The following is a 25,758-nucleotide window of genomic DNA, read 5'->3' as shown; positions in this document are numbered from 1 at the left end:
AGTGGCATCTTTGAGACAAATCACAGTAAACACAAAAAAAACACTGTGATTTTTCAGCAGATAAAAAAAAAAATCACCAAAGCCATTTTTAAAGCAACTGATTTAATGTCTTCTTCGAAGGCAGCTTTATGTTATTATTAAGAAATTCTTAAAACAGCTTATTAGGATACTCAAAAGTATTATTCAATCAAATTAAGTTTTCAGTATATATTCATAGAAAGACACTTTGAAAAGCAATTTTTATTTTATAGTTCTTTGAAAATGATTTCTCAGTTATTCATATAAAATATAACTTGGATCTACTTTTGTTGCACAGTACTAGAACTTTAAATAAATTCCTTTGTATGTTTTTTTCAAATTAATTTGTTCTGATTACCTTCTGTTTTTATACTCACCGTCCCAAATCCCTACAAGAAACTCTATTCCAGATTATTTTTTGCAAAATACAACTAGAATATATATGTACATCTGAACAACAAATAGAAGTGTGTGCATACTTTTAATTTACTCAATCATACTTTAGAGACACAGCTTACATGTTCTCATTCCCAATGGCTGAACACAAGTGACAGAAGTAAGAGCAATACAATAATAAGCAGCAGAAGCATTGGGAACAGCTAATTTCTTTCCTAACAAAAGGACTGGCTTTGCAGTGGCCTAATCCACTTTGAACTGGCTTGTGTATCACTAGCAGTCCATGTACACAGAAAGAGAAGTTCTGTTTTACAACAGTGATTCACACTACATATGAAGTCAAACCCTTAGTCTCAAAAAGCTATTTAATGAAAGCTAAGCAAAGTACCACTGTTCGTTTTGCTCAACAATCTACCCATTAAATGATCATTTTAACTCTACTTCATTTGTAAGCTTTTGATCTAGATATTCTGAGAATACTGAAATTCTTATTATAAATCTGAATTTAAGCTCTGCCTGCCAGAGGCCATATGTTGACTACGCCTACACAAGATCTAACACAACAAGGCTGCCTATGTATCCATTACAAAGAACAGTCATTCTAAGTTTCACAATCAACAACTAAAAAAACTGACAACAAACTAGCATTATGAAATTGTTCTAGTCCTCCCTATTTGAGCTTCTTCTTCTTTGAGCTTTCTATTTAACATACATTCTGCTATCCGAGTCACTGCAGTTCAGTTAGTCAATAATTCAACTGTATTTCACTGAATTAAGTTTATTTAAACAGGCTGAATTATATCAAAGAGTATCAGTAACAACAGAATCCATTCATTTGCTCCAAGATGGAACCCAACAGAAGCAAATGCCAGCAGAATCTGTTTTTGTCAGAAAGCTCTCCAAAGGAGATGAATTCCATACATTGTATACATAATAGAAAGCACATAATAAGGTCTTGAACAGACAGAGCTCTGAACCAAGCATGGCTTTCTCAGCGCAGAATATACTTGTTTCCAGAAAAAAAATCTTGTTTAAGTTATAATTAGGGTTATAAATCAATCTATATAGTGAAAGAAATAACAACCTTAAGGTGAAAGGAATTAAACATACATAAAAAGGTAAGAAGCTGAGAAAATAGAAATTCAAGTTAAAATACAAATATCCTTTAATGAAAAAATAGATATAAAAAAAAAAATACAGCCCAAGCCTCACAAATTCTCTAAATCATTTCACAAGATGTATCAGTCCTACAATTGACTAACACATACTCAAAAGCAAAGCAGAAGAAAGCTCTTCTTATCTTTACCTTTGCAAATACCTTCAGACTGAACTCTCCTCCTCCTCATTTTCACCATGGCAGACCTCAACATTCACACACAGTGTAAAAGTGTATTACGCTGTTGTAAGAAGCTATTTACAAGCTGTACACCTATTAAAGCCCCAAGTCATTCTGACATAATGAATTCTGCAGTCCCCTTTAAATCCAGGGTTTATGCCTGGTTTCCATGTGCTTTAGCTGGATTCTTTACTCATAGCAGTGACAGTTTGGGTGATATCTCCTGTATATAATATACAGGTACAGCACATGGCTTCATAAGCTTGCACAGACAATGCCATTTATAGCACTAAAATGAGGAAATGCTAAATTTGCCTATGTTAGAACACAGTTACTCTACACTGTGTTTAGAGTAACTGTGTCTAAACTCTAAACTCATAATGTTTATTTTGTTAAACACGGTAAACTCCTAACTGCACAGGTCAACATAACTACAGAGTTGCATTTATGTCATAAATGAGAAATCAGATGCACTTTAACATGTAAGCTTGTAAATTACTATTTTCCAATAAACATAACTGACTGGAACCTTGTGGAACCACATGACATGACAAACACTGAAGGACAGAGTCTAGGAATCCAAATGCCCGTTATCAAAAGTAAGTTCTAGTTCACCGCACTTAAATTACTTTTGACAATGTGGGCTGATTTGTTATTTTACGCCTACATAAACTAAAAAAACAAATAAACTACATGATAACAGAATCTTGATTTATGAACACGAATAAATTGCATAGACTTCCTAACAGCCATATAGCACACTTACCCATTCCCTTTTAACCTCCATCAGGAAAGCAATGATTTAAAGCAAGGCAGCATTATAACACATTTCACAAAAGTGTCTTACATTAATTTTATAAGAGTAGCCCATTTAAGCAATTACTGCAGAGCAGGAGATAAATCCCACAAGAATCAATCACCAGGTTTAATTATTGTTAAATGGATGTTAAGTAAAGAAAATTGAGAGGTAGAGAATATTTTCTGGAGTAAGTTAAAGTCCAAAACAAGATACAAGAAAACTCAAATTACCCCTAAGTTATTGTTTTGGCAAAATGGTATTTTCCTGTGATTCTACTTTGTGGTGATCACTCTTTCTCAGAGTGAAAGAAGAAAAGAAGAAAAAAAGAAGAAAAAAAAAAAACCAAAACAACATCATATGCCTAGGCAATAATCTACTTTCCAATAAAGTAAGATAGAACATTTTCTAGAGCCTAAAGACACGCATGTATCCACATCCTCTCTAATTTAACAACACACTGACCTATTCTATTTATTGATAAAGAGCAATAAAAACTGCAGTATTATTCAGAATGGGATTGGTCCTCTTTACAAGTCATTCAGTACTGCTACTAATCGAGGATACACGTTTATTTTCCAAAAGCAGATTCTCATGTCACAAATATTTCACTGTGGCACAACAAAAGGCTGAGAGATGAGGGCTCATCTCTGTAGAATAGATGCATTTCCTTTCAAGTTACCATTACAATTTAGGACAGACTACAAGGTGTAATTTTTTTCCAAAATTCATTATTACTGTGCTAAAAACAATAGCTCCTAAAACAGTTTTTTTTGGGGTGGAACACTATAACGAATATACCCTCCCACAGTGAGAAAGATACCATCTGATATCCACGCCAGGCATTTTTATTATGAGCAGACATATGCATGCAAAGGTCATACTAGCAATTTATTATTATTAATATAATTTCCATTACTGTAGTCATTAACATCAGAACTGAAATTTTAAAATATAATTATGCATACAAGCAGAAACCAGCTTCCAAGAATTTGAAGTTTAATATGACAGTTATAGGCTTATAGGTAGATTATATTCCAGTAACTCTACTACTCCTAAAAAATGAATGGAAATGCTTCTGTGTCAACACGCCTGCAAGTAAATTTTCACATTTTCAGGCTTCCATTTTTTTAAAAAGTGATATTTTATCTACTTCATATCCTCTTGAGAATAAATGTAAAACTGCCTCATGAAAAAAACAGAGTAAATTATACAGTTTTAAAATTACAACTAAATTAGGTCATTAAGTCAGAAATAATGAGCAAAAGAGCTGTAGAAAAATTCCAGTATTGTTAGAGAAGTATCACTACAATACAAAGACTACATCACTGCTGGGATCATGACAGAAGTGTAGTCATCCTGTAATTGTTTTACTTTGTGCTACCCTGGACATCACATTCTCTTAATAAAAACAAATTATTCCTTTTTTTTTTTTTTTTTTTTTTTTTAACACTGCTCTTGTATTACTCATCTAAGAAAACAAATTTCTTACTAGAAACATTCTTTATTTATCAAAATCAGTTTTTTATTTAACCCATAGCAACCATACTCTCATTTGAAAATAACAGGATTGTATTTCCTGGGTACCTTGGAGAACAAGAAACTTTTCACCATGTACAGGAACCTTTTCAACACCTCTGCATCTCAGACACACACAGCTCAGCACACTAAAACTAGCACAATCTACACATAGATTATCTTTCAGTTTTACAATACAATGAACTTTAAGAAGCTATCCATAATTAAGAAATTACTGTGTCACATCCTGTTTATTTTGGTATTCACTAAAATATTGTTCTCAAATTTGTAAAAAAAAAAAATAAAAAAATAAATTAAAAAATCTTGCCATATTAATTTCTCTCACACAAGTGCAAAACCTGAAGTATTTTTTCAAGCAATTATATCACAGTCTGTTGTCTGTTCTTACCATGACTATGTCGCCAGGTTGAATAGTGATTTCATCATGGCTTCTTGATTCAAAAGGATACAGTGCTCTATAGTACACTATTTTTACATCCTCCTGAGCAGAAATTGTTAGTGGAGCTTTTCCTAAGCAAATAAAAAAACACAGATACAAACAAAAAACCACATCATTTTTCCATACTTGAAAAATATGGTAAAATTGAATAAATAAAAAAAACAATACCTTATATATTGTACATTAACCTCTTCTTATACAAGAGGAAATAAGAAAATTAATGATTTCAAATGTAACTCATACTGTTCTCTCTTCTTAACATCATGTAAAAAATTACTATATTTTAACTTTTTTGATATACAGCTATTTTTACAGAAAGAATTGTGTACTTATGGTGCAACACACATGACTTATCAAATGCTTCACTGATTATGTTTAAGTCTGATCACTAACCTATAGGTTCAATTCAAACAGTAATGTTCTTGCATGCAACAGTGGTATCCCAAGTACTTCTAGAGCCTGCTTATGTAGCAGCCTCAATTGCAGCCTGAATATAGTTTCAAAAAAGATGTCTCAAAATGTTCTAATACACACGGATTAGCTGAAAAGAGGTCACTTACAGATTGGTGCTTTAAAAATCACATGCTGTATTACAGATGCATTATTAGTGAAAAGAAGACTAGAGAAAAAAACAGATAAGCTACATTTCTCCTGCATAATGCAGTTCCTATTTTGCCCTGTACAAATAATACCTAGCAAATAGATACAATTGATAAAAGCTAGATTACAGCTAAAAGATAGAAAGCAATTTCCCTTTTATGCAGTCCTCTGATCAATTATTTAAATAAATATTACAATCCCAATTAATTCTCATGCATAATTATCAAAGCTACTCAAGAGTGTACCACAATTCCAAACATGGGCAAAAAATTAGGTTATAATACTGAAAAAAGCTCTCAGCTGAAAGTGGTCAAGTGCATAGTAGAAGAGATTCTATCATAGACTTCAGGCCATTCGTTCAGTAAGCAACCTGCATAGTGAGGAGGAAAAAAAGTAACTGCATGACACTATAAAAAATTCACATCAATACAAGAGTTGTAATGAGAAGTGTTGTAGCAATTTTTGGCACCTTATAGCAGGATTTTACACAAACATACAGCTTAGATTCTCCCTTTGATTTGGACTGTGAGTCTCATCAACTACATTTTATTCTGTCTGCTTAACATCTTACTTTTAAAAATACTGAAGCCTAAAAGTGAACAAGTTTTTGGAATCTAAAGCTCAAATCATACATTATTTACTTCAACAAAATGAGCAATCCAATCTTGAAACGCAGTACTTTCCTGTATTACATGAGAAGACAAAACCAAAAATAATTTTTAAGTGAGGTATGTGCAACAGTATTTTTTGAATTTTTCCTCTACCTGCATTTGACCATGGAGCCTGGACAGCTGGCTTAACTGGTTCTTGATGTGGTTGGAAAAGCTTACTCGGTTTCTCTTGGATTTCCTGTTTCCCCTTATCCTCACTTTCCTTCTTCTTAATTATTTCTTCCCTTTTTTGCTTGTCATCTTCTTGATTTTTTTTTTGCCATTGAGGTTCTTCTTCTTGTTGCACTCGATCCAGCCGTTGTTTATCCCGATCCTGGATTCTCCTGTTGGATAAGTAAAAAATCTTTCTTGAGTTAGTCAAAGAAAATATCAGAGATTTTCCTTGTACATAATTGACAATAAAAAGTGTAATCCTTATGGCTTTTCTGTATCCTGTCAGATCTGGTGATTTTATTTTGGTAAATTAGCAAGCACCCCAACACATTTTCTAACAGTGACTCTTAAAAGGTAAGGAAGAATGTATGAATTCTTAAAGAAAGAGCTGTGACTCTCAGACAAGTGAGAGAATTTTCTGTGTAAACTACTAGTAGCTGCAGGACTCTATTACTTTAAGTTGCCTTGTCTTTTCATTTAAAAACCAATTTCAATGACTTTTCCTTTTAACTCACATGTAAAGTCTATTCCTCCAGAAGATAATTCCACAGAACTCTAACAGAGTTACAGAGCAACCTCAGCACTCAGTAAGAAATGAAAAATCTGTTGTGTTTTGGAGCTGGAAGAAGGTGAAGGGAGGAAGTGAAAAAAACATCTAACATATCTGCTTTTTCCTCAGAACTGTATATTATTCCCACAGTCATACAATTCTGCATGGAAGTAGACTTACTAAAGCAAATTACCTTTAGGAGTTCTTCAAAAAGGTCTCTATGGTCCCCAATAGCTTAAAAAAAACACTAAACTGCTAAAAATGGAATCAAGCAGCTACAAATGAATGATGTCAGAATAAAAGTAGTCATTAAATTATATGACATTCACTTTACATAAATATAATACAAATACATTCGAAAACTTCTTCAAGTGTGTAGCAAGAAAATATTAACTATGTCCTTACATGTAGAAGTACCTTCAAGCAATGCTGCTGAAATCTGTAAGTATGTGACAGTTAAAAGTCACAGATTTAGATCACCTCCACAACATGCTTTTCATTCGAGGATAAATAAAAAGATTCTCCTGATTTCAAAACAAGTCATCTGCACTGAACTGAAACCTGATCTAGGTCTTGGATATTTTTGCCATTTAGTGATATATTATTTGAGATCAGACTACGCTCTGGGAAACATGAAGTTTGTTTGACTTTGTTGCAAAATGCTTTGCACTCCAACACCTCTGCAGTAAGGGCATAAACTAGAGCACTTTGCTACCTTTGAGCTTCTCTTTGCTTTTCCAGTTCTGTCTTCCTTTCTTGTTCTTTCTGTTTCAGCCTCTCAGCTTCCAAGTTCTTTTGTTTCTGAAGTTGCTGTTTGTTATGTATTTCTCTCAGCTCCTAGACAAAAAAAGCAAAGAACGTGTAAACATATGCTATATTAATCATAATTAATGGCCTCATATATTTTCATTGTGAGGTAACAAAAATCACAAATGTTGGATATTTCTTCAAACTTCCAGTAATGCCAAATGCATTGGTAGATATTTAAGGTACATTTCAAAGGACCATAAACCATTTAATATTTTCCTAGTTTTTACCCATATTAGCTGAGATGAAGATTAAGAAACAAGTCAGACTTTACTAAAATGTGGCTTTAAGATTTTGACAAAAGTTTGACAATGTTTCATCTAGATACACTAAATACGTAGAAACAGGAAATTCTTTCTAAACTCATATCTTAGTAATTTTCTGTTTCTATTGAAATATACGACTGACCGTAAGCAGGTTTGTTTAGTTCTTGTGTCCTGCAAAGCTTCATCTTCACTTACTTAGGCATTAAAATAGTTTATCTTGAAAGCAGTGTGATTTTTTTTTTTTTCAGAAATTCACGGATGAAGACTTCAAGTGATTCAAATAAAGGGCCAAGATGATAACTGAGTTAATCTCACAAATTGATTTATAACTTCCTAGTTATAAAAGTTGAAAGTTAATATTTATTAATTTTCAGACTGAATTTTCGTTGTGTCTAAAAATTTGTGAAAAATAGTGAAATTAAACCATGCATTAGTGCTTAAAGACTGCACTACGCAACACCAAATTTTAAGATCAAGCCAAAAAACTACATTATTAAGAGAAGTAATATATGACCTTTGCAAGGCATTAAAACATTTCTGACATGGATATAAGTTTTTAAAAAGTCAAGTTGAGCTTCGTGTTCTAGCTTTCAGTCCCATTTTCTTAATGATCCTCAATTTTAAATTCAATGAAAACTGAGTTCAGCATAATTAGAGAGATAATCAGTTCCTATACAAGTTTTAAATAAAACTCTGCTAGGGCCATGAAACCTACTGAAACACAGAGATAATTTGGGCAATACTATATTTTATGACCATTATTATTTTCCATAGTGACATGCAAGCTTAGCCAAAAGTTAGGATCTAGAATAGATATTGCAGAGTATAAAGTAAACTACTCTTGTGAAATCACCAGAATTATTCAGGCAGGATAATGCCTTTGGGAAAAATTTTAAACCCTGAATACCTACAGTTATAAACACTCACACACTGGCTTATTTTGGAAGGAGGAAAAGCAATTCTAAAACAGAAAAGCGTTAGCAATATTCAGCATAATGGGCTGAATGAGCATCATATTTGGCCCATATGGAACAATGAGAAAATAAAGCCATCAGCATATTGCAGCAAAAGCACAATTGGACAACTGCTCTTGCAGCTAGATGTGGTCTGCACCAGACCTTTCTGCAGTGCTAACCACAGCAAGAGATCATTTCCAATAACTGATGTATTATATCAGCTTCCTTCATGCTGCTATACTTCCACTGAGGTACAAAGGATTTGACTCCTGTTTCCAGTTAACTTTTCTGAAGGAATCACAGACACTATCTGCATTATATGATCACCTGAACCCATATTTGCATTTTAAAAGTATGTAGGTACAAGTGCTAAGGACAAAATATACAGCCAATAAAGCACTGGCGGTAAACAGCATCAATCTGTAAGGTCATAGATAAAAAATGGCAGTTTCACAGAATCACAGAATGGTTCGGTCTGGAAGTGGCCACAAAGCCCACACAGCCCCAACCCCTGCCATGGGCAGGGCTGCTCCACCAGCTCAGGCTGCCCAGGGCCCTATCCAACCTGGCCTTGAGCGCCTCCACAGCTTCTCTGGGCAGCTGTGCCAGGACCTCCTGAGAAGAGGTTTTCTCAGGAGATTACTGGCAGGTCTTTCTTTCCATCTGGGACTGATATGCTGCCACCATCTGCTTGCTCTGCCTGCCCCTTGTAGGAGTTGCTGGCTGGAGATGATTTGGGAAAGCACAGATCGGGCAGGGAGAAAGAGGCATCACTCATATGATTTTAGTTGGCCATGTGAAAAACTGCTTTCAACAGTATTCAGTAGATTACAAAAGTCTTCACATGTGCAAAATGAAGTATTTACAAAGCTCATGAAGTTAAAAATGCCATTGCTCAGAAGTATAGTGTCTTGAGTAGTACTCATGATTTTCAACTAGCTGCCACTCTTTTCTGGGTAAAAATACTGCTATTCAAAGCACAGGTTTCTATCTCCTAAGTTTAAATCTTTATTAAATTGTAGCACAATCTTTAGTTCAGAAATCCTTTGTTATTCTATTTGTTGTTGTTTTCCTTCACATTCATTTCCTCTGCTGTCCCTGAACTATGCATGCCAAGAAGCTCAAGTTTTTGAGTCCTAGTCAATGAGACAAAAAAACCCTGCTGTTGCTATTGAACAGAAAGAACTGAGGTAGCCACGTACAGTTCTAACATGGTAACACTGAAGATAACCTGTTCCTTGCAAAAACTATTTAGGTGATAGCATTTTCTAGTTTTTTCTTCCCTTTGCATCTTTTTCTCAATGTCTGTTTTTCTAGCAATTAAATAGGAATAATCACTAAGCAAGGAAAGAAGAACCAAAATTCCTGAAGAGTGTTCTTGGGGACTATAATAGTTAAAACAAAACAAAAAAAATCACAAAGACTTTAAATGTAACAATCCAGATGCAAATACATGAGCTTAGTTTACTTAACAAGAAATTTGTATATTAAAAAGAATAATTCAGTTCACCTACACTCACAGAATCAGGAGGAATCTATCTCTAATTCAGAAATAGGTATTTTGCTCCGTTCAGAAAAACATCCCTGATTCTCAATTACATAAAAGTCAGAGTTTACAATACATCTGTACACCAAACACTACTTACTTCTACTAGATGTCTAACTGCAAGGTTTGCCAAAACTGTATTTTAATTACAATTTAGACATATAAGTTTATCACACTACTGTACATACAATATATGCCACTTTTACTGCCAAACAGAAAACTTTGGAAGTTCCAGCTATGAGCCATCTCTCCATGTCTGTCCAAAGCAAGTCATTTATCATATGCAGTAAAAAAGGCAGCATCATTAAGTCTTGTTCAAATAATTAAATTATTTTCTTTGCTTATTTCGTGATTTTATATATGTGCTCAACTAAGTGAGGATCTCAAGATAAAGTTTATAAAGATATCCACAGAAATTTTATCATATCATTCCTTCCCAGCTAAAGCAATATGCTAGTTCAGTATTTTGTGAAGAGATTCTTCTGTGAGACATATCTGTCTGTAACCAGTGAGAAAATCCAACCTAACTTTTACAGCTGGCACTGAACAGAATATTTTGAAAGTAAAAAACGTAGTAAATAACCCTCTTTGCATCAGCTAGGAAGAAATAAAGATTTTCTTGGTGTCTCATGCCACTGGTAGATGCTCTATTGCTTTGCCAAGTATCAGTGGGTGGCTGAGGGAAGAAATAATCAGCATCTACCACAGTGCTACAGGACATCAACCGAACAGAATTATAGTAACACTTCAACAGTCAACAGAATAAAACATATACTGAATATTCAGCACAGTCCTACACTCACCTTTTACAAACACAAGCAACTTAAAATCTGTACAAATTGTATATTGTAACTCTGAGGACATAACGATGCTCTCTTTGTTTCTGGTGTGCAGGACAACAAACATCGTAAAAGCAGAGAGAAATATTACCTTTCACAAACAGACTAACAAGTATAAAAATAACTTTGAGACTCACGTCATACTGAATATGGATTAAAATATGAATTTCATACAGCAGAGTAATATTAACTATATACAGACAAGTCATATTGCTATGAAAACCTTAACTTTAAAAATGTAATTGTTTAAGCCCAAATTTTGCCTTTTGACAGCTTAGAACACTCTTCAAGGATTACAATACAAGATTTCCATCTAATCTTCTGAGACAAACAGGAGCATTTGTTGAACCCTACAGTTCTGTGCTCACTGAGGCTTTCCCACGGAAATGCTCCTCTACCCTATTCCCCAGCTCCCAAAGCGCCTTGACAGAGTTCTTCCTTTCACCCCATTTCAGAGCTACGGCGGATTTGAGAAGGTATTGTCATCTCTCTTGTATCTGGAATCCCAAATTACAGTGTTGTGTAGGAATACTTTACTCAATATAAAAGCTTTTTCTTTTTAAAAATTCTGAACATTGTGACCACAAGAGGCAACTAACTTCAAATCTTAAGGTGTCAGATATGCAAAAGGCAAAAGTAACTAACTAGTACTTTGTGCAGGTTGCAAATCGAGGCACACTTCTCATTTAGGCACTAAGGATCAGACAGATAAAATTACAAACTCTTCAGTTATGCTTTACTGTTAGCACTTATTATTAAATACTAACTTATTTAAACACTGCACACTCATCTGTTTATGGAAAAGTGAAGCACATAACTGGAGGAGGTTCACCACTCAGATTGAGAAAGTTGTGTACTGCCTGAGTATGGCATGGAGACCTTTAGAAAGGAGTCTAAGTAGTTGACGCAGCCCAGGAGAACTGCCAGGCACTGCAGCATTGCATCTTCCATTGCCATTGACTGGAAGAAAGAAATGCTCAAATGTAAACAGGCATTCATATGCAAGACTTGTCCAGTGCACACTGACTAGACAGGGACTGACAACAACTGGAACATGACACAAAATGTAAAACATTCTTAAGAGCTTAAATCTAGTTGTTCACCACTTTTTGCAGGCACTGAGAATAGCTTCTCAGCATGACTAACATATTTCAGAAACACCATTTTCTCTTGTGGAATGACTCAGATAAGCTCTAAAATATATGATTCTTCAGTGCTGTATGAAATAGCTACTTGGTCTTTGGAGACAAAAACCATATTAACAACTATTTTAATTGCTTTATTTGGCTGTGTAGTGACTGGTCATTGCGAGATTTAGAAGTGAATTTAGTTCATTTTACTAGTATCTGTATCAAATTTAATTATTACAGTTCTAGGCTAAGATTTTTGAAGAGGATCAGAGAGTTAGACTGCTACAATTTAATTAACGATACAAAGATGCGGCCTAATTTTCAACCTTGCTACAAACTCCGTCACTCATTTTTGCAGACCAGTACAATCAAGACTTCTGCAGCAAAATTTCACAAATCTCATTTCAAAAGATATTTCATCAATTTCAAACTAAAGTACTCATTTCTTTGCCAAACAAGTGCATTTGGTCGCTTTAGGCTAAAGCCACAGTGGCAGTCAGGTAATTCCATCAGTTTGCTCAAACTGAGTAGGTGATGCCACAAATATCCAGTAAAGATCCATGGATCTATCTCCTTTGAAGCATTAATAATAATTTATACTCCAGAAAAATTGTGAGTAGAAACAAACCCTATGGAAATTTCAAACAGTTGAGATGTTAACTTGAAACAGAAGTAACTGAAGTATTCGAGTTCCAAGGCATTAATAAGAAATTTAAGTAAATTGCTTTGGAGGATTGAATAGTTTCACTGGAAAGAGAACTGGTCATTTATCATCAGAAGTCATTTATCTCCTTAGTTCTGTCATTTATGCTATTAAGACATTAAGCAAATATAAGGTGATTTAATATCAATATTGAGCATTCACATAAAACTGAAAGATGGAAGCAAATGCAGTGCAATCCACTGCATATGATAGGTATTGAAATGTTGACCTGTAGCCAAAAATATTAGAGCATCAAGTAAACGTCATAGTCTCATCAAAGAAAAGGTACACTAGACACTAGTTAAATTGTTCACTTTATGTTGTGCTGTCTCAGCATATTTATCTATCAGCTCTCAGTAGATCAAGTGTAGCTTGTTTCAAGGGAATGAATTTGAAATGCATTGCAGAACGTAAATATATGCTCACATAGGAAATAATACAAGTTATTCATAAACAAAACATGAGAAATAGATCTCAACAACGATGATAAAAGTTAATGATTTTATGTTGTTGTCAACTTACTGTCTCTTAAGCATTTAATCAGAACTAGTAAGTTAGTTTTGGCATACAGTTTGTACTCAGAGAGCAGTAGCTTATATATTTCCAATATTGGCTCTGTATTTTATTAACTTAAGCATTTTGACTAAGTACTCTCTCTCCTAGTAAGTAAGTGCAAAACACTTCAGGATAGTATATACTTGAAGAGTATCCCACGTATACTTCTCTTTTAAGAGAATTCACAAAATGTATCATATCATTATGTTTCTAGCCCAGAATTTAGTTGTAGTATATAGTTAAGCATCAGTGCCTCTCCATCATTTAATAGAAAACAGATTCACGAGACAGTGTCAATTAGAGTGATGTTCCAACAGCTACCCATCAAACGTGCATCTCTCAGTACATTAGAGCACAACAGAAGAGTAGATCATCATAGAAAAAAAACTATTACTTTTTAAACATATAAGATAATTTAGGAAAGTCCTTGGTTAAAAATTGTGTTTTAAATTCATTTATTTCATAACAATACATTTCCAATAAATACATCCTGGTTGAATTTTTTGATACATTATTTGAAAATATTTTACATTTTAACATAAACACTATACAGCTGACTGATAATTATACAAGTTGTATAATATTTTAGCACCAAATGAACATGTAATGTTTACGCACAATATCACTAAGTAAATAAGCAAGTCATTCCACTTTTAGTTGTGGAAATTATTACTAAAGATTGGAAAAAGATCATCTTTCCAATGGTAGCATCTTAAGGTCATCATCAGTTTTTGATTGTTTATGTTAAAAATTTCAGATAATTATTCAGGTTCCTAGACTAATGTGCAGTATTTTTACTTAAGACATAGCTATGATCTGGTTTGATTAAAGAGCAGAACTTCTACTTCACATAAACTGTAACCAAACTAAGAGTTTCAGGAACTCTTTCCACTAGCTTTGTGTACAGACTCGCATACAAAATATTCCGAGAGCTCCCTCAGTAAATGTCCCTTAAAATAGTGCTGCATACACAGGGTCTTCCAAGCAGTTTCTCTGTCAATGGGATTCAGAAGGAGGAAAGGTTTTGATTGGATGTCTGGGGGAAGCTCTTTACAGAGTGGTGAGATGGTGGCACAGGCTGCCCAGAGAGGCTGTGGATGCTCCATACCTGGAAGTGTTCAAGACCAGGTTGGATGGGGCCCTAGGCAGCCTGATCTAGTACCAGATCTGCAGGTTGGTGGCCCTGCCTGTCGCAGGGGGGTTGGAGCTTGGTGATCCTTGGGGTCCCTTCCAACCCAAGCCATTCTATGATTCTATGATCACCATCCTGCGCCGAGCCCAGGAAATGGCATGTATTTGCATGCAGATGTTTAAATCTAGTAATAAAGATATTCAGGTCTCCAAAAATGCATCTTACACATTCAACAGAACTACAAAAGGGAGAAGATACAACTCTCTCTGAACTAAGTTCCCACTTTTCAGTTTCATTAGTAAAACTGCCCCACAGCCACATTTTGACTTCTTAAATTCACCTCCAAGCAAGAGTAGGAATCTGCAGCAAGGCAAAAATAGTAAAATTCAGCATTGCAAAGTGATCATCCTATTAAGCACTGTGTCTACACATAATGAAATCAAGAACACAATGTCCTCAGTAAAAGAAAGGCTGCTGCGGTTTTCCCAAAATCTTTCCACATCATTAATTTTCAGCATTTAAAGTTATAATGTTAAATACTAAGATTTGAACACAGAAGTCAATTCTCCCAGTAAGCTGTGAAATAGCTTACACTTACACATTGTGCCAAGATAGATGGCAAACACTCTGATAAATCAATGTCTTCGATAAATGTCAATTTTCATTTTCTAATTCTTAGCTTGTTAGTTAATGAGTCCTTTCGTATTTACCAAATTAAATGTAGATGCTTGGAGTTTTTTAAGTGCCATGGAACTAAGATTATTCGCACACACCCCCTTTCCACCCATTTATTCACTCTTCGGGTCACCTATTATCAAACCAAGTGCTGATGCTAATTTTAGAATGAGTATCCTTTGGTCACATTTATCTTCTATTTGGTTCAAAATGTAACAATTAAAAAAAAAAAAAAAAATCAGCTAGAAAGCACAATATGATAAAATGTGTCCAAAGAGAATACAAAGAAAATGCTAGTAAGGTAAACGGTTTTGTTTTCTTTTAAAGTGAACTGAATATTTAGTTCAGTTTTATGTACGTTACGTCTTCACAGAGATTCTTCACTTTCTACCTCCCTGCCTTGAAACAGGTAGTGTTATCATCTACAGCTTTTCATTTTTCCTACAGTGAGTAATTTTAAGATTTAGAAAAGCTATCTGTTGCATAACTTCCAACTCACCTTCCTTCTTAAAATGTATTATAGTCATAATTGATCTAATTTCAAAAGAACTACAGAAATATTAATGTATTGATCATTGTGCTTTTCCTTCTAAATACCAGCAGCACAACTTGATTTTGTCTTGCAGGAAATTGAGAATTTTTCTTGTCAGCTTTCAGTGGAAGCCAACAGATAAAAAATAAAAATAAAGATAAAAAATAGCAAATAAAGTACTTATGCATTGGAATATTTTGCTAGGGAAAAAAAAAACAATAAACAGTATTTTTATTTAATTTAATAGTAAATAGTAAAATAGTAAATAGTAAAACAGTTTTTATTTTATTTAATAGTAAGTGATTCTAACTAGAGACTGATTTATAACTTCCCTCTGAATAACTCTTCCTCTACTGACTTTTGCAACTTCTGTAATTTTCTTGTGCAGAAATAAACAAAATCACACAGTTTCAACAAAAGACTAATCAATAAAGTATGAAACCACAAACAACAGACAACTACATTCATGAACAAGTATGCTCTGACAAACAGTAGATAAGTAACTCTGTGTGTTAGTTGGAAAACAAGCAACTTCAACAAAGATTTGAAATTGAAGCACTGATTCCAGCAGATTTGATGACCCACTGCAGTCATGTAGTTCTTCCAATGCATAGGGGTAGAAAATAGTGATGTAATACTTATAGTTGCAGCTCTGGAATCAGACTTCAAGTTTATTCTTAGGTATATTATGCAGATTAAGTTTATTCAAATTCTTACTTTGAATGTTAAGTAGTATTTTCTTCAAAAACAAAAACGTTAGATTTCACAATGTTGCTAACACTGACATTCTAAATCAATCATTTTAGTTTAATATATTTCTCCATGATAAATTAATAAATGTATTGACTGAACATTTAGGAGAGAGATTAAAAGTTTCAGATTACCTTCAGCTGATTATTGAAAATATCAATTTCCTGAAGTTTAGATCTGGTTTCTTTTTCTACTTCATCTAGCTGGTCTCGAAGCTGTTGACGGGCTAGTTCCTTGGCTTCTAAGGCTCTTTTGATAGTAAGAAGAGAATCTCCTGTTTTTAAATATATTACGAAATAAATATTTTCATACATGGAGAATTTCATGGCACAGCACACAACATTTTTCAAATTATATCTTGCAACATAGAAAATCTTACAGAGTATGCTGTGTAATGCAATGTAATGGCTTTTAAAACCAGATTTAGACTTACAAAAAAAAACATACTTACTATGCAAACTGTTCTGTTGAACCTGCTTCAGTTGGTCATTGAGCAATTGCTTTTCTGGAATCAACTTTCCAAGCATCTGCTGAGATTCCTGAAAAGAAGACAAGGGAAGAGAATACAAGACAATAAAAATGCAGAGTGGTAAGTGACGGATGACGACTACGGTCATAAAAGCTTTCATTTTAATTCCTTCTGAAATCACTTTTTACTTTCCCACACAGTTAATCATGTATTATTGCTATTACAGAAACGCCATCTGTATGGTACCTCCACTCAGAAATGGTTCTCTGTCTATTTGTCCTGGTTTTTTTTAATACGAAAAAGAATATCAAATTTAAGTTTTTTACCTAAGGACTGATTTCTCATTGAATATGTAAGTTGGATTAGAAGTAATTGAAACTGAGGACAGAGAGATATAGTCATCTTTTCTTGTATCTAAATATGTTTTAAAAACACTTCTTAACAGTTTACTTCTCATTTTAATAAAAAAACATTAACTACAATAATAAGTAGGACAAAATATTATCAGTTTATACAAAGAAAATAAAGGCTTTCACCTTACATTATGGACAAAGATATGCAACACAAACTGTTAGATGAGAATAGAGATCTCTAATGTTCTATATTTAGTACTCGTGAAAGAGGATTAAGGCCTCTAAATTTCAACATACATTTGTATGATTTTGTACCAAAATTACAGGAGACTGAGAAATTCATCCTTTTGTGGATTATATATAGTCTTTGCTCTTTTTGGAGGATCAAGCCTTGACCTCCAGCTTCAAGTTATCACAGCAAATTATAGAAGCATGATGTAAAACAGCTTATTGTACAAAGCTGTTCAATTGTCAATGTCTCATCTCTCACACAAACTACGCAGTTCATTTCAGCAGCTACCTTGAATTGCAGGCATTTGAAGAACATCTGACAATTTCAATTTGTCACAAAGGACTGTGAATGAAATAATACAACCCTAACAACAAATGTCACATAGCAACTCATGAAAAGTTTCTACTTCTCACCACAAGAACACAAGCTTGAACACAGCGGCACGACTTCATAGTTGTCCCACCTAACTCATGGCAGTCTTGAAGACCCCAGTGTTTGGCTCAGATCTTATGATCATGCAACAACCACAGACACCTGTAATCTCCTTACGTTCAGAAGACACACTCAGCACAGCAGTCGAGGTCTCCATAAATTCATAAGGTCTAAAAATTAAGATAAGCTACGCATTTGACTATCAGGAGTCACACATCTCACTGTTTAGCTCTATTGTCTGTAGCACTTTTCAGCTCTTCAAGGATATAATGAAGGCCAGATAGTTCTATCATGGGCCTGTCGTCTTTATTTAGAAACAAAAAAGGAACAGCAATATATAATGCAGCATTTTCCAACTCATCTGCCTGAGGAGGTCTGCCTTGTTCCCAATAAATCACCACTGACATGTTTTAAAACTACATGCAAAATACCATTCTCTGCATTTATGCTTCACCCTTCCACCAAACTCCCTTCCCACTGAAATACCTGCAAGCTCCATGTCACAGTTTGAGACGAAAAATTTTAAAAGAAATATAGTCTTGCACACAGCTATACTGGAAATTGAGTTTTCAAATAGTATTGCTGAAAAAAGACGGCCTCTAATCAATTATATGTACTGAGGGATTAACTTCAATAGAAAAAAGGAAAGGAAACTGGCCCTCTAGATACAAAGATATCAAAATTCTATCATTCCAATCAAGGAATCACTTAGTTAAGAAAAATAGCACAACAAATCTCAAATTGATCCAGGATTTACAGAGAAATTACATTCTACAAGTGCAGAAAGTAATACAGGACAGTATTTCAGAGCAGAATGTAAACTTAATGTGTTTGCTTTTAATGGGCAGACTACTACTGAAATCCAGGCCAGTAATTTGAATACCCAGAATAATTTTGAGTGTATCTAAGAAAAGAGAATGTCAAGGGACTACGAGGATCAAGTTGTTTCCTGCTATCACAGACAACAGTGCAACAGTGATCTAGTCCAAGAATGTCTTCTGTATCCATTAGTTCTACTGAGGAAACGGAAGAAATTAATGGCATCACTAACACTGTAGTTTCATGCAACAAGAAATTTCTATATAGCAGCAGAAGTTAAAAAAAAAAAAAAAAAAAGCTATCAAAAACAAGTCATCTTACATCCAATGAGGGAAAATTTTCTTTTCTGACTCTATGCTCTGAGTAAAAGGGTAAATGAGAAACTGAGATACCACAATACACTGTAAGTCTCTGTCACATACTCTGCACCCAATGGTTCAAAGAAAAGTCATATTACTTGGGAACCGAACTGTTCATCAAGGAGGCAAAAAAACCCTCTGCAAAAAACTAGCAGAAGCCCTGCAGACAGAATGCATCTGGTTTAAACACCCCTGCAAATATAACTCTACCAGATACCAGAGATTCACGTAACTAGCACAGATTTTCATCATGCGGTATTAACTGTTACAAAATTTCTTCCAAAAATTTTAATCAAATCCATCTTGAAACTAATTAATAGGTTGAAGAATAATTACTTCCCTTAATTATCTCACTTTTCATGCCAACTGTCACATGTATTAAATTATAATGCTTCCAAGTAAAGATATAATATTTTACAAAAAGAATTCACAATATTAACTTTTAATCTACTGGAGCCTTTATAAAAGTCACATACTGCTCTTCTCTTTCCTCTATAAATTAGACAGTAAAATGTAAAGGATATTGGAGAAACTCATCTATTTCAGGAAAAATCTTTCCATTCTTCTAGGTTCTCCCCAGATAGAATTGACCTTTTCTGCTAACTAGTAGCATTTCTTTCTGAAATCACAATTGTGATTAACCCCTCAAGCAAAACTAACTGAAATACTAGTGGTAGAAAACAATGAGCTGCTAAGAAAAGAGTTCCACAAAGCTGTAGCTATTGTTATCAACATAAAACAAACAAAGAAAAAAGCCCTCAAACTCAAACCCAAAAATCCAACAAAACAACCACCAAGAGAGTCAAATGTAATTTTCCTTACAGAAGTGCTGTCACAATCACTGTGAATGAAGCAATTTAAAAAGTGCATAGTTAGAAGTGCCCTACCCCTCACCGAGTACAAACCATCTAACAGCAATGAAAGCTAAAAGCCGCTACAAAGATAGTGATTCTAAAACAAGAGGTAAATTTCAGAGTAGTGTCAAAATGCTCAAAAAAAAAGAAAAAGCAATCTGCTTTTTTATCATTGTGACCTGTTCATAAGTAGAATAAATTAAATATTAGGAAAGCGAAGAATCCTTCTGATGTCCTTCACTTTTTCTTTCATATAGATGAAGCTAAAATTGATGCATAAAAGCAGTAGAGAAGAACACCTACAACCAGCCAAGAAAACTAAAAACAAGCACTGTTGAAGATTCTACAGAGAACACTGCCCTTTTATTAATCTAGTACTACTCAGTAAGTTACTTACCTACATCTACCTGCAGATGGAATATCCTCTCATTACTTGTATCCTAACAGTGTTCAATTTCATATATTTTTTTTCTTTCATTTGTACCTTCCATTAATTACACTCAGTTGTGGAAGCTCATTCCAAGTTCTCGATAACCAATGCTGTATTTTCTCATAATTTTTTTTAGGAAGCCTGTTACAATGGGACCCTATAACAACTGTAGCACATTGGTCTTTTCTATTAAACAAATGACAACTTTTTGTCATACTGTTTTCTCCTTGTTATATAATGACAAAAGCTAAGAGATGCCTTACCCTTTCTGAATACAGAGGCTAACTGTTGAAAAATAACCAACAAGTTAACAGAAACTACATATGAAAGTAGGAAGCCAAATATACTCAAATTGTTGAAATAGCATTTACCTAGGTTCAGAAGACAACTGCTAGGTAGCTGTTTACCTTCTTCTATGATGAGTTATTGTACCTCAGATCATTTCTGTAGAAATTTTTTTGGAATCTAAGTGGTAGGGAAATTCAAGTGGTGGTTTCTTTCACATAGAAATTGGCTGTGCACATAAGATCTTAAGTCTTTAACTTATCCAGGTAAGTGGGTGCTTTTTCATGAATTTTATCAAGCACAGCCAGCTTTTTGCTTCTCTGAGCCAGCACTGCTAAAAGTGATATAATTTCCTACACTTCATCAAACGCTGTTTGACTTCACTTTCACTTGCAATACAGGAACATTTCGTTAAAGGGAGGCATGTGATTTCAAGCTAACTATGGTAGTTCTTAAATGTCACAAGCTTCCTGTTGTAGCATTTCTTGTTTGTATCAAGTGGACACAAATACTATAAGAAAATGATCCCTCAACAACACTTTATAACAAGCTGCTGCCAAAAGAAAGACATCATTCCGTTGGCAGGTGTAACGATGCACACAAAACCTAAATAGAAATGAGAGGTGTTTTAAAAAGTAAGAAGAAAGTCCAAAAAATACTCATTCTCAAAACAAAACAAAACAAAAAACCAGAAAGTCTTATCTTCATATCTGACAGAATTTTAAACAGAAAAGCAGGAAAGAAGAATGCAAGGACTTGACCAAGAAATGACTGGCTTAACTGGCAAATGAAGTTTTGATACTTTTTTTTAAAAATTTTATAATAACAAAAGTATCATCAAGTCACTTTAAAAGGTCATCCTTTTTGGCTCAGAAGCAGAAGTCACTACAATAAGAGTATATCACAAGATTCGATTCGTCTCATCCCCAAACGCAATTATTTACTATTCCATAGGAAAGGATTCCATGAGGACAAAGCAGTAATCACAGATATACCTTCAAGTGTAGGAAGCAATTCCTAAATGTCTGAAGAACAATACAAAAACTTTAAAAATAACCATCTATAATAATTGCTCATATACAAAAAACAATACATCATATTTTGTGCCAAGTTTTGTTTTGTTGATGTTAATGAGGGCAAAGTGCAAGACTAAGAACAAAATTAGAAAAATTTCCTTACCTGTAGCTGCTGCTGCAAATGGGTGATTTCTGCAATTCTCAGTTCTCTAGATTTATTTGTACTTTCAATTTCTTGTCTTTGGGTAGACAGCCGACATCTTATATCCTGAAGCTTTCCTTCCAACTGATTTTTTTTATCATTCTTTAGATAAAAAGAAAAAGACCTCTTTGTTTTACCAGAATGCTTCTCATGGAAATCAGGATCTAAAAAGCACTTCTATTCCACACTTAATGTTGAAATTATAGAAAATAAATAGGACTATAACACAGACATTAACATGTTTGTGCATTTATTTTGCAACACCACTTACTAGAGCTTCCAGCTCAAATTCTAAAGTTTTCTTCTTTGCCTTCAGAACAACTATGTCCTCTTGTTCTCTGTTTCTTTGATTTAGCAGTTCTTGCCGACGATTACGTTCCCATTCAAGTTGCCTCTGCCTCTCAAGTTCCCGTTTTGCAGCCTTCAGCATTTAATCAAACCAAAAAGATACAAAAAATCTATTTTGAGAAAATATTCTAATCACTGATATTCATATTCTAATGAGTGATTAAGACATTAATATAAACATGCTGCTAAGTCATGGAATAACTATGTATCTCTATTTAAGCATATAAATTGCTCAGTCATTTAAACGCTCGCTTGAAACTACTGGTGCTTCTCTTGTATAGATATACGATACAAGATACGTGAATTAACAGAATATCATTCAAGACCTAGTTTTCTGATTTAATAAGTTGTTTCACATTAAGATTTCAAAAACTCTTCAAAATAGCATCAAATCTCTCTCTAACATAAGGCATTCTCTGTCTTTGCAAAGAACAGACAAATGCTACTGCACTGCACTGATTGGCAATGTGAGAATGTAACAGATTTGTTAAGTTAACCAGTATGTGTTTTCTTTAAAAAATAGCCTCAACACAGGAAAATCAGGAATGTCACCAATGCCAAGAAATCTTTCATCATTAATTCAAACATCTCTTTACATTAAAGAGGACTAGCATTATTTTTAAAGAAATCAGAAAGTAGGCACACACTGTCCTAGATCTAAAGATCTCATCTTCACTTCATGTGAAAAATTAAGAAAGAAATCGCCAAACTCTTTTCTTCCCTTCAAAAACCCCAAAATATAAGTTCATTGTTTAGATGTTTGCTTACTAAAAATAAAGATGGTAAAATATTTAGTGTACACATTCTATTCTGTTCTAAACAAATATAGATCTCAGTACATAGCCACCTTCCTTTTATCCAGTTACCTCTCTTCTTTCTATTTCTTTCCTTCTCTCCTCTTCTCTCTGCCGTTCCAATTCCCGTTGTTTCTCCAGCTGTTTCTCTAGCTCCAGTTGCCTTTTCCGCTCTTGCTCTTGTCGCTCACGTTCCTTCCGTTCTTGCTCTGCCCGCTCCAGCTGTGCTAGACGCTCTTGCTCCTTCCGTTGCTGTTCCAGGAGAGCCTGCCTCCGTTTTTCAAGTTCTAGATTGCCACGTTCAAAGTTCTCACGTTTTTTATCTTCAAATGTAACTTTAATTTGTGGAAACATGGGGCAAAGGAGAATTAAACTTTTTTTTTTGGTCTTGAAAAAAAATCCAACGTATGCTGAATCAAAGTGAAATAATCTTCCAACAATACTAGAAACAGCATTCAACTACTGATAGTACAGCTCTATAGGCAATCCTAGGTTTTATCATTACCTTTCATATCGTAGTTCCCTTTAAACCCACAACCTGAGGTAATTAGAGTGAATTTTAGCCCCCGTTTTTCAGTGCAGACACATGATCTGAAGTTCCTCTATACACTGACAATAGCAACAGCACAAGAACCAGCCCTTCTTTTACTACAAGAAAGGCAAAGAACTCAGACAAAGATGTTATTTAAAAGCTATTATGCAAATGATCAGAATGTATTTAAACTAGATATTCTCATAGGAGAACTCATTACTGTCAGGAAAAGAAATGGCTTTTAATTAATTTAAATTAATTTATTGAGCAGAAATCTCACAAAGACTAGAACCCTGCTCATACACATCCTCATCATTTACTGTCCTAAAACAATGCCATCAGTTCCAGCACAAGTTCCCTCACATTTTTCTGCAATATCAGGGGTTATCCTTTCTCTATTACATGCCCTGGACCCCCCTCTCATGGTTCCTCCAAATTATTCCCTCCACATCACCTCCTGTTTCTTTTCTTACCCTCTATGTCCCATTCCCATACTTAGTACTCTATATTTCTCTTCCCTCATGCTCAACTATTGACATGCAAGCCAAATCAAGAGATAGTTCATGTTCACTCCAAATTGTGAACGTGCCAACTGCTTGACATGTTGGCCCAACATCTGCTCAACCAGTTGAATTCTTGTCTTAAGTTCGAGCCTCTTTCCTATTACCTATAACCAATTTTCACAGAAGAAGAAATTCAAACATTTTAATGTTTTGACTCTGAGAAAATTTATTTATTTCAAATTAGTCACTAGATTCAAGGGATATTAAGATACAGACCGATAAGATACAGAATGGGATTATAAACACCATTGCTTTAGAAGGAAAGGAAAAAAGGGGGAAAAAAGAAACTGTCAAAGAAATCATTTAAAAGAAATGGGTAGAAGAGCAAAATGCTTGTCATCAGCATAGGCACTGTTTAAGAAAAAAGTTCAAAGAAAACATATACCAACAGGATGAAACACCAAGCTCTAAGGGGATTGCCCTCTTACAGTCTACAGACTAGTACGGTTACTCAACAAAATCAAGACAACAAAGTATCAAAACAGAAGAACAAATAAAATGAAATCAATAGCTATTGGTTTATGTTACAGTGCTGAAGGGATAGCTTCTACAAGTTTATAAAACTAGTAATAAAAACTTTTCCAAAAGTCTCAATAAAAAAAACCCCAACCAGTTAGATTTAGTAAAACCAATTAAGAAGCAAGAAATCATTCACTATGTGAGTCATCTTTGCAGCAGAAAATCTATACATCAAATATAGTGAAAGATTTATGCACTCTACGTAGTTCTCGAACTGCAAATAAATGGCTTTAAAACAAAAATAAACTCCAAAATATTAACAGGTCGCCAAGCCCAGAGAATGTTAATTCATAGTTCAAAGACTAAACAAAATTCAGGAACTACTAAAGGTGGCCTTGCTTGAACAGGGTCTTGGACCAGATGATCTACAGAGGTCCCTTCCAACCTCACCCATTCTGTGACTGAGTGATACTAGATGTGCTATGCAAGCCTTCCTTTAATCAACATCATGCAGTAAGACTAAATGATTAAAAACAGAGCACCAGTCTTCAAGAAAAGACAGTATAATGACCAGTCAGTTTAATCTCAAGCAGGGCAAAGTAGCAGAGGCTAAGTAAGCATGACTAAAAAAGATAACCACATGGAAGAATCAATGCAGGGAAGAGCTGCCTCTCAAGTCTAATAGAGAGCTGTGTTTAGAACAAAACAAAAAAGCATTATCTTGACACTGTATAAATCCACCATGTTGCTACATATTCAACTGTTTGAGATTCTGGTCATCTTAGAATTGAATAGAGCAAAAAGTGTAAAAAGAACAAGAGGGGATGACCAGAAGTATAAAAAAGTTTCTTTCCATTTAGCATCATTGAGACTTTATGCTTCTCTCTTTTATTTTTTAAACAGAGCTGCTAAAGCTTATATAAAGGAAGCACTTTGTTACACAGACAGAAGTGAAAGCCTCTCTCTATATACATCAAATTATACTGCATATAAGACAGAAAACTGAGGTAGTAAAATTTTAATTGCAGTCCTATAAAAGGGCTGCAAAAGTGCTTCCCCTATTGAAAGTACCTAAGGTAAACAGCCTGAAAGCTGTTCCTATCTCCACTGTTAGGAACAAATGATTCAGGAATCAGCTGGACCAAGAAATATTGTGTTGGTTATGCCTCTGACAAACTGATATGAAAAGAAAATATTTCTTAAAACATGATTATAACTTCAG

The 25,758-nt window shown here is 34.3% G+C and overlaps 1 protein-coding gene across 6 annotated transcripts in view; it reads right to left on the bottom strand.

Moving 5' to 3' along the window:
- The window catches only part of ITSN1 (intersectin 1), a 117,125-nt gene that overhangs the window by 42,443 nt on the left and 48,924 nt on the right, over positions 1 to 25,758 (bottom strand). For 5 of the 6 annotated variants that reach the window (XM_042809960.1, XM_042809965.1, XM_042809966.1 and 2 more), the window contains 8 exons: positions 23,055 to 23,317; positions 22,112 to 22,261; positions 21,802 to 21,942; positions 16,841 to 16,928; positions 16,524 to 16,663; positions 7,214 to 7,335; positions 5,889 to 6,118; positions 4,474 to 4,595 (listed from right to left, as the gene is read on the bottom strand). In XM_042809960.1, coding sequence (XP_042665894.1) covers positions 4,474 to 4,595; positions 5,889 to 6,118; positions 7,214 to 7,335; positions 16,524 to 16,663; positions 16,841 to 16,928; positions 21,802 to 21,942; positions 22,112 to 22,261; positions 23,055 to 23,317 — 1,256 coding nt within the window. The remainder of the gene's footprint in view (positions 1 to 4,473; positions 4,596 to 5,888; positions 6,119 to 7,213; positions 7,336 to 16,523; positions 16,664 to 16,840; positions 16,929 to 21,801; positions 21,943 to 22,111; positions 22,262 to 23,054; positions 23,318 to 25,758) is intronic. The other variant, XM_042809963.1, reaches the window with a different exon arrangement.

The sequence above is a fragment of the Centrocercus urophasianus genome, unplaced genomic scaffold (assembly GCF_019232065.1).
Source record: "Centrocercus urophasianus isolate 14NV4802_14NV808 unplaced genomic scaffold, USGS_Curo_1.0 seq_12, whole genome shotgun sequence".
Taxonomy (NCBI): Eukaryota; Metazoa; Chordata; class Aves; order Galliformes; family Phasianidae; genus Centrocercus; species Centrocercus urophasianus.
Note: the sequence above shows the minus strand (reverse complement) of the source record. Positions and strands in the feature narration are given on the sequence as shown.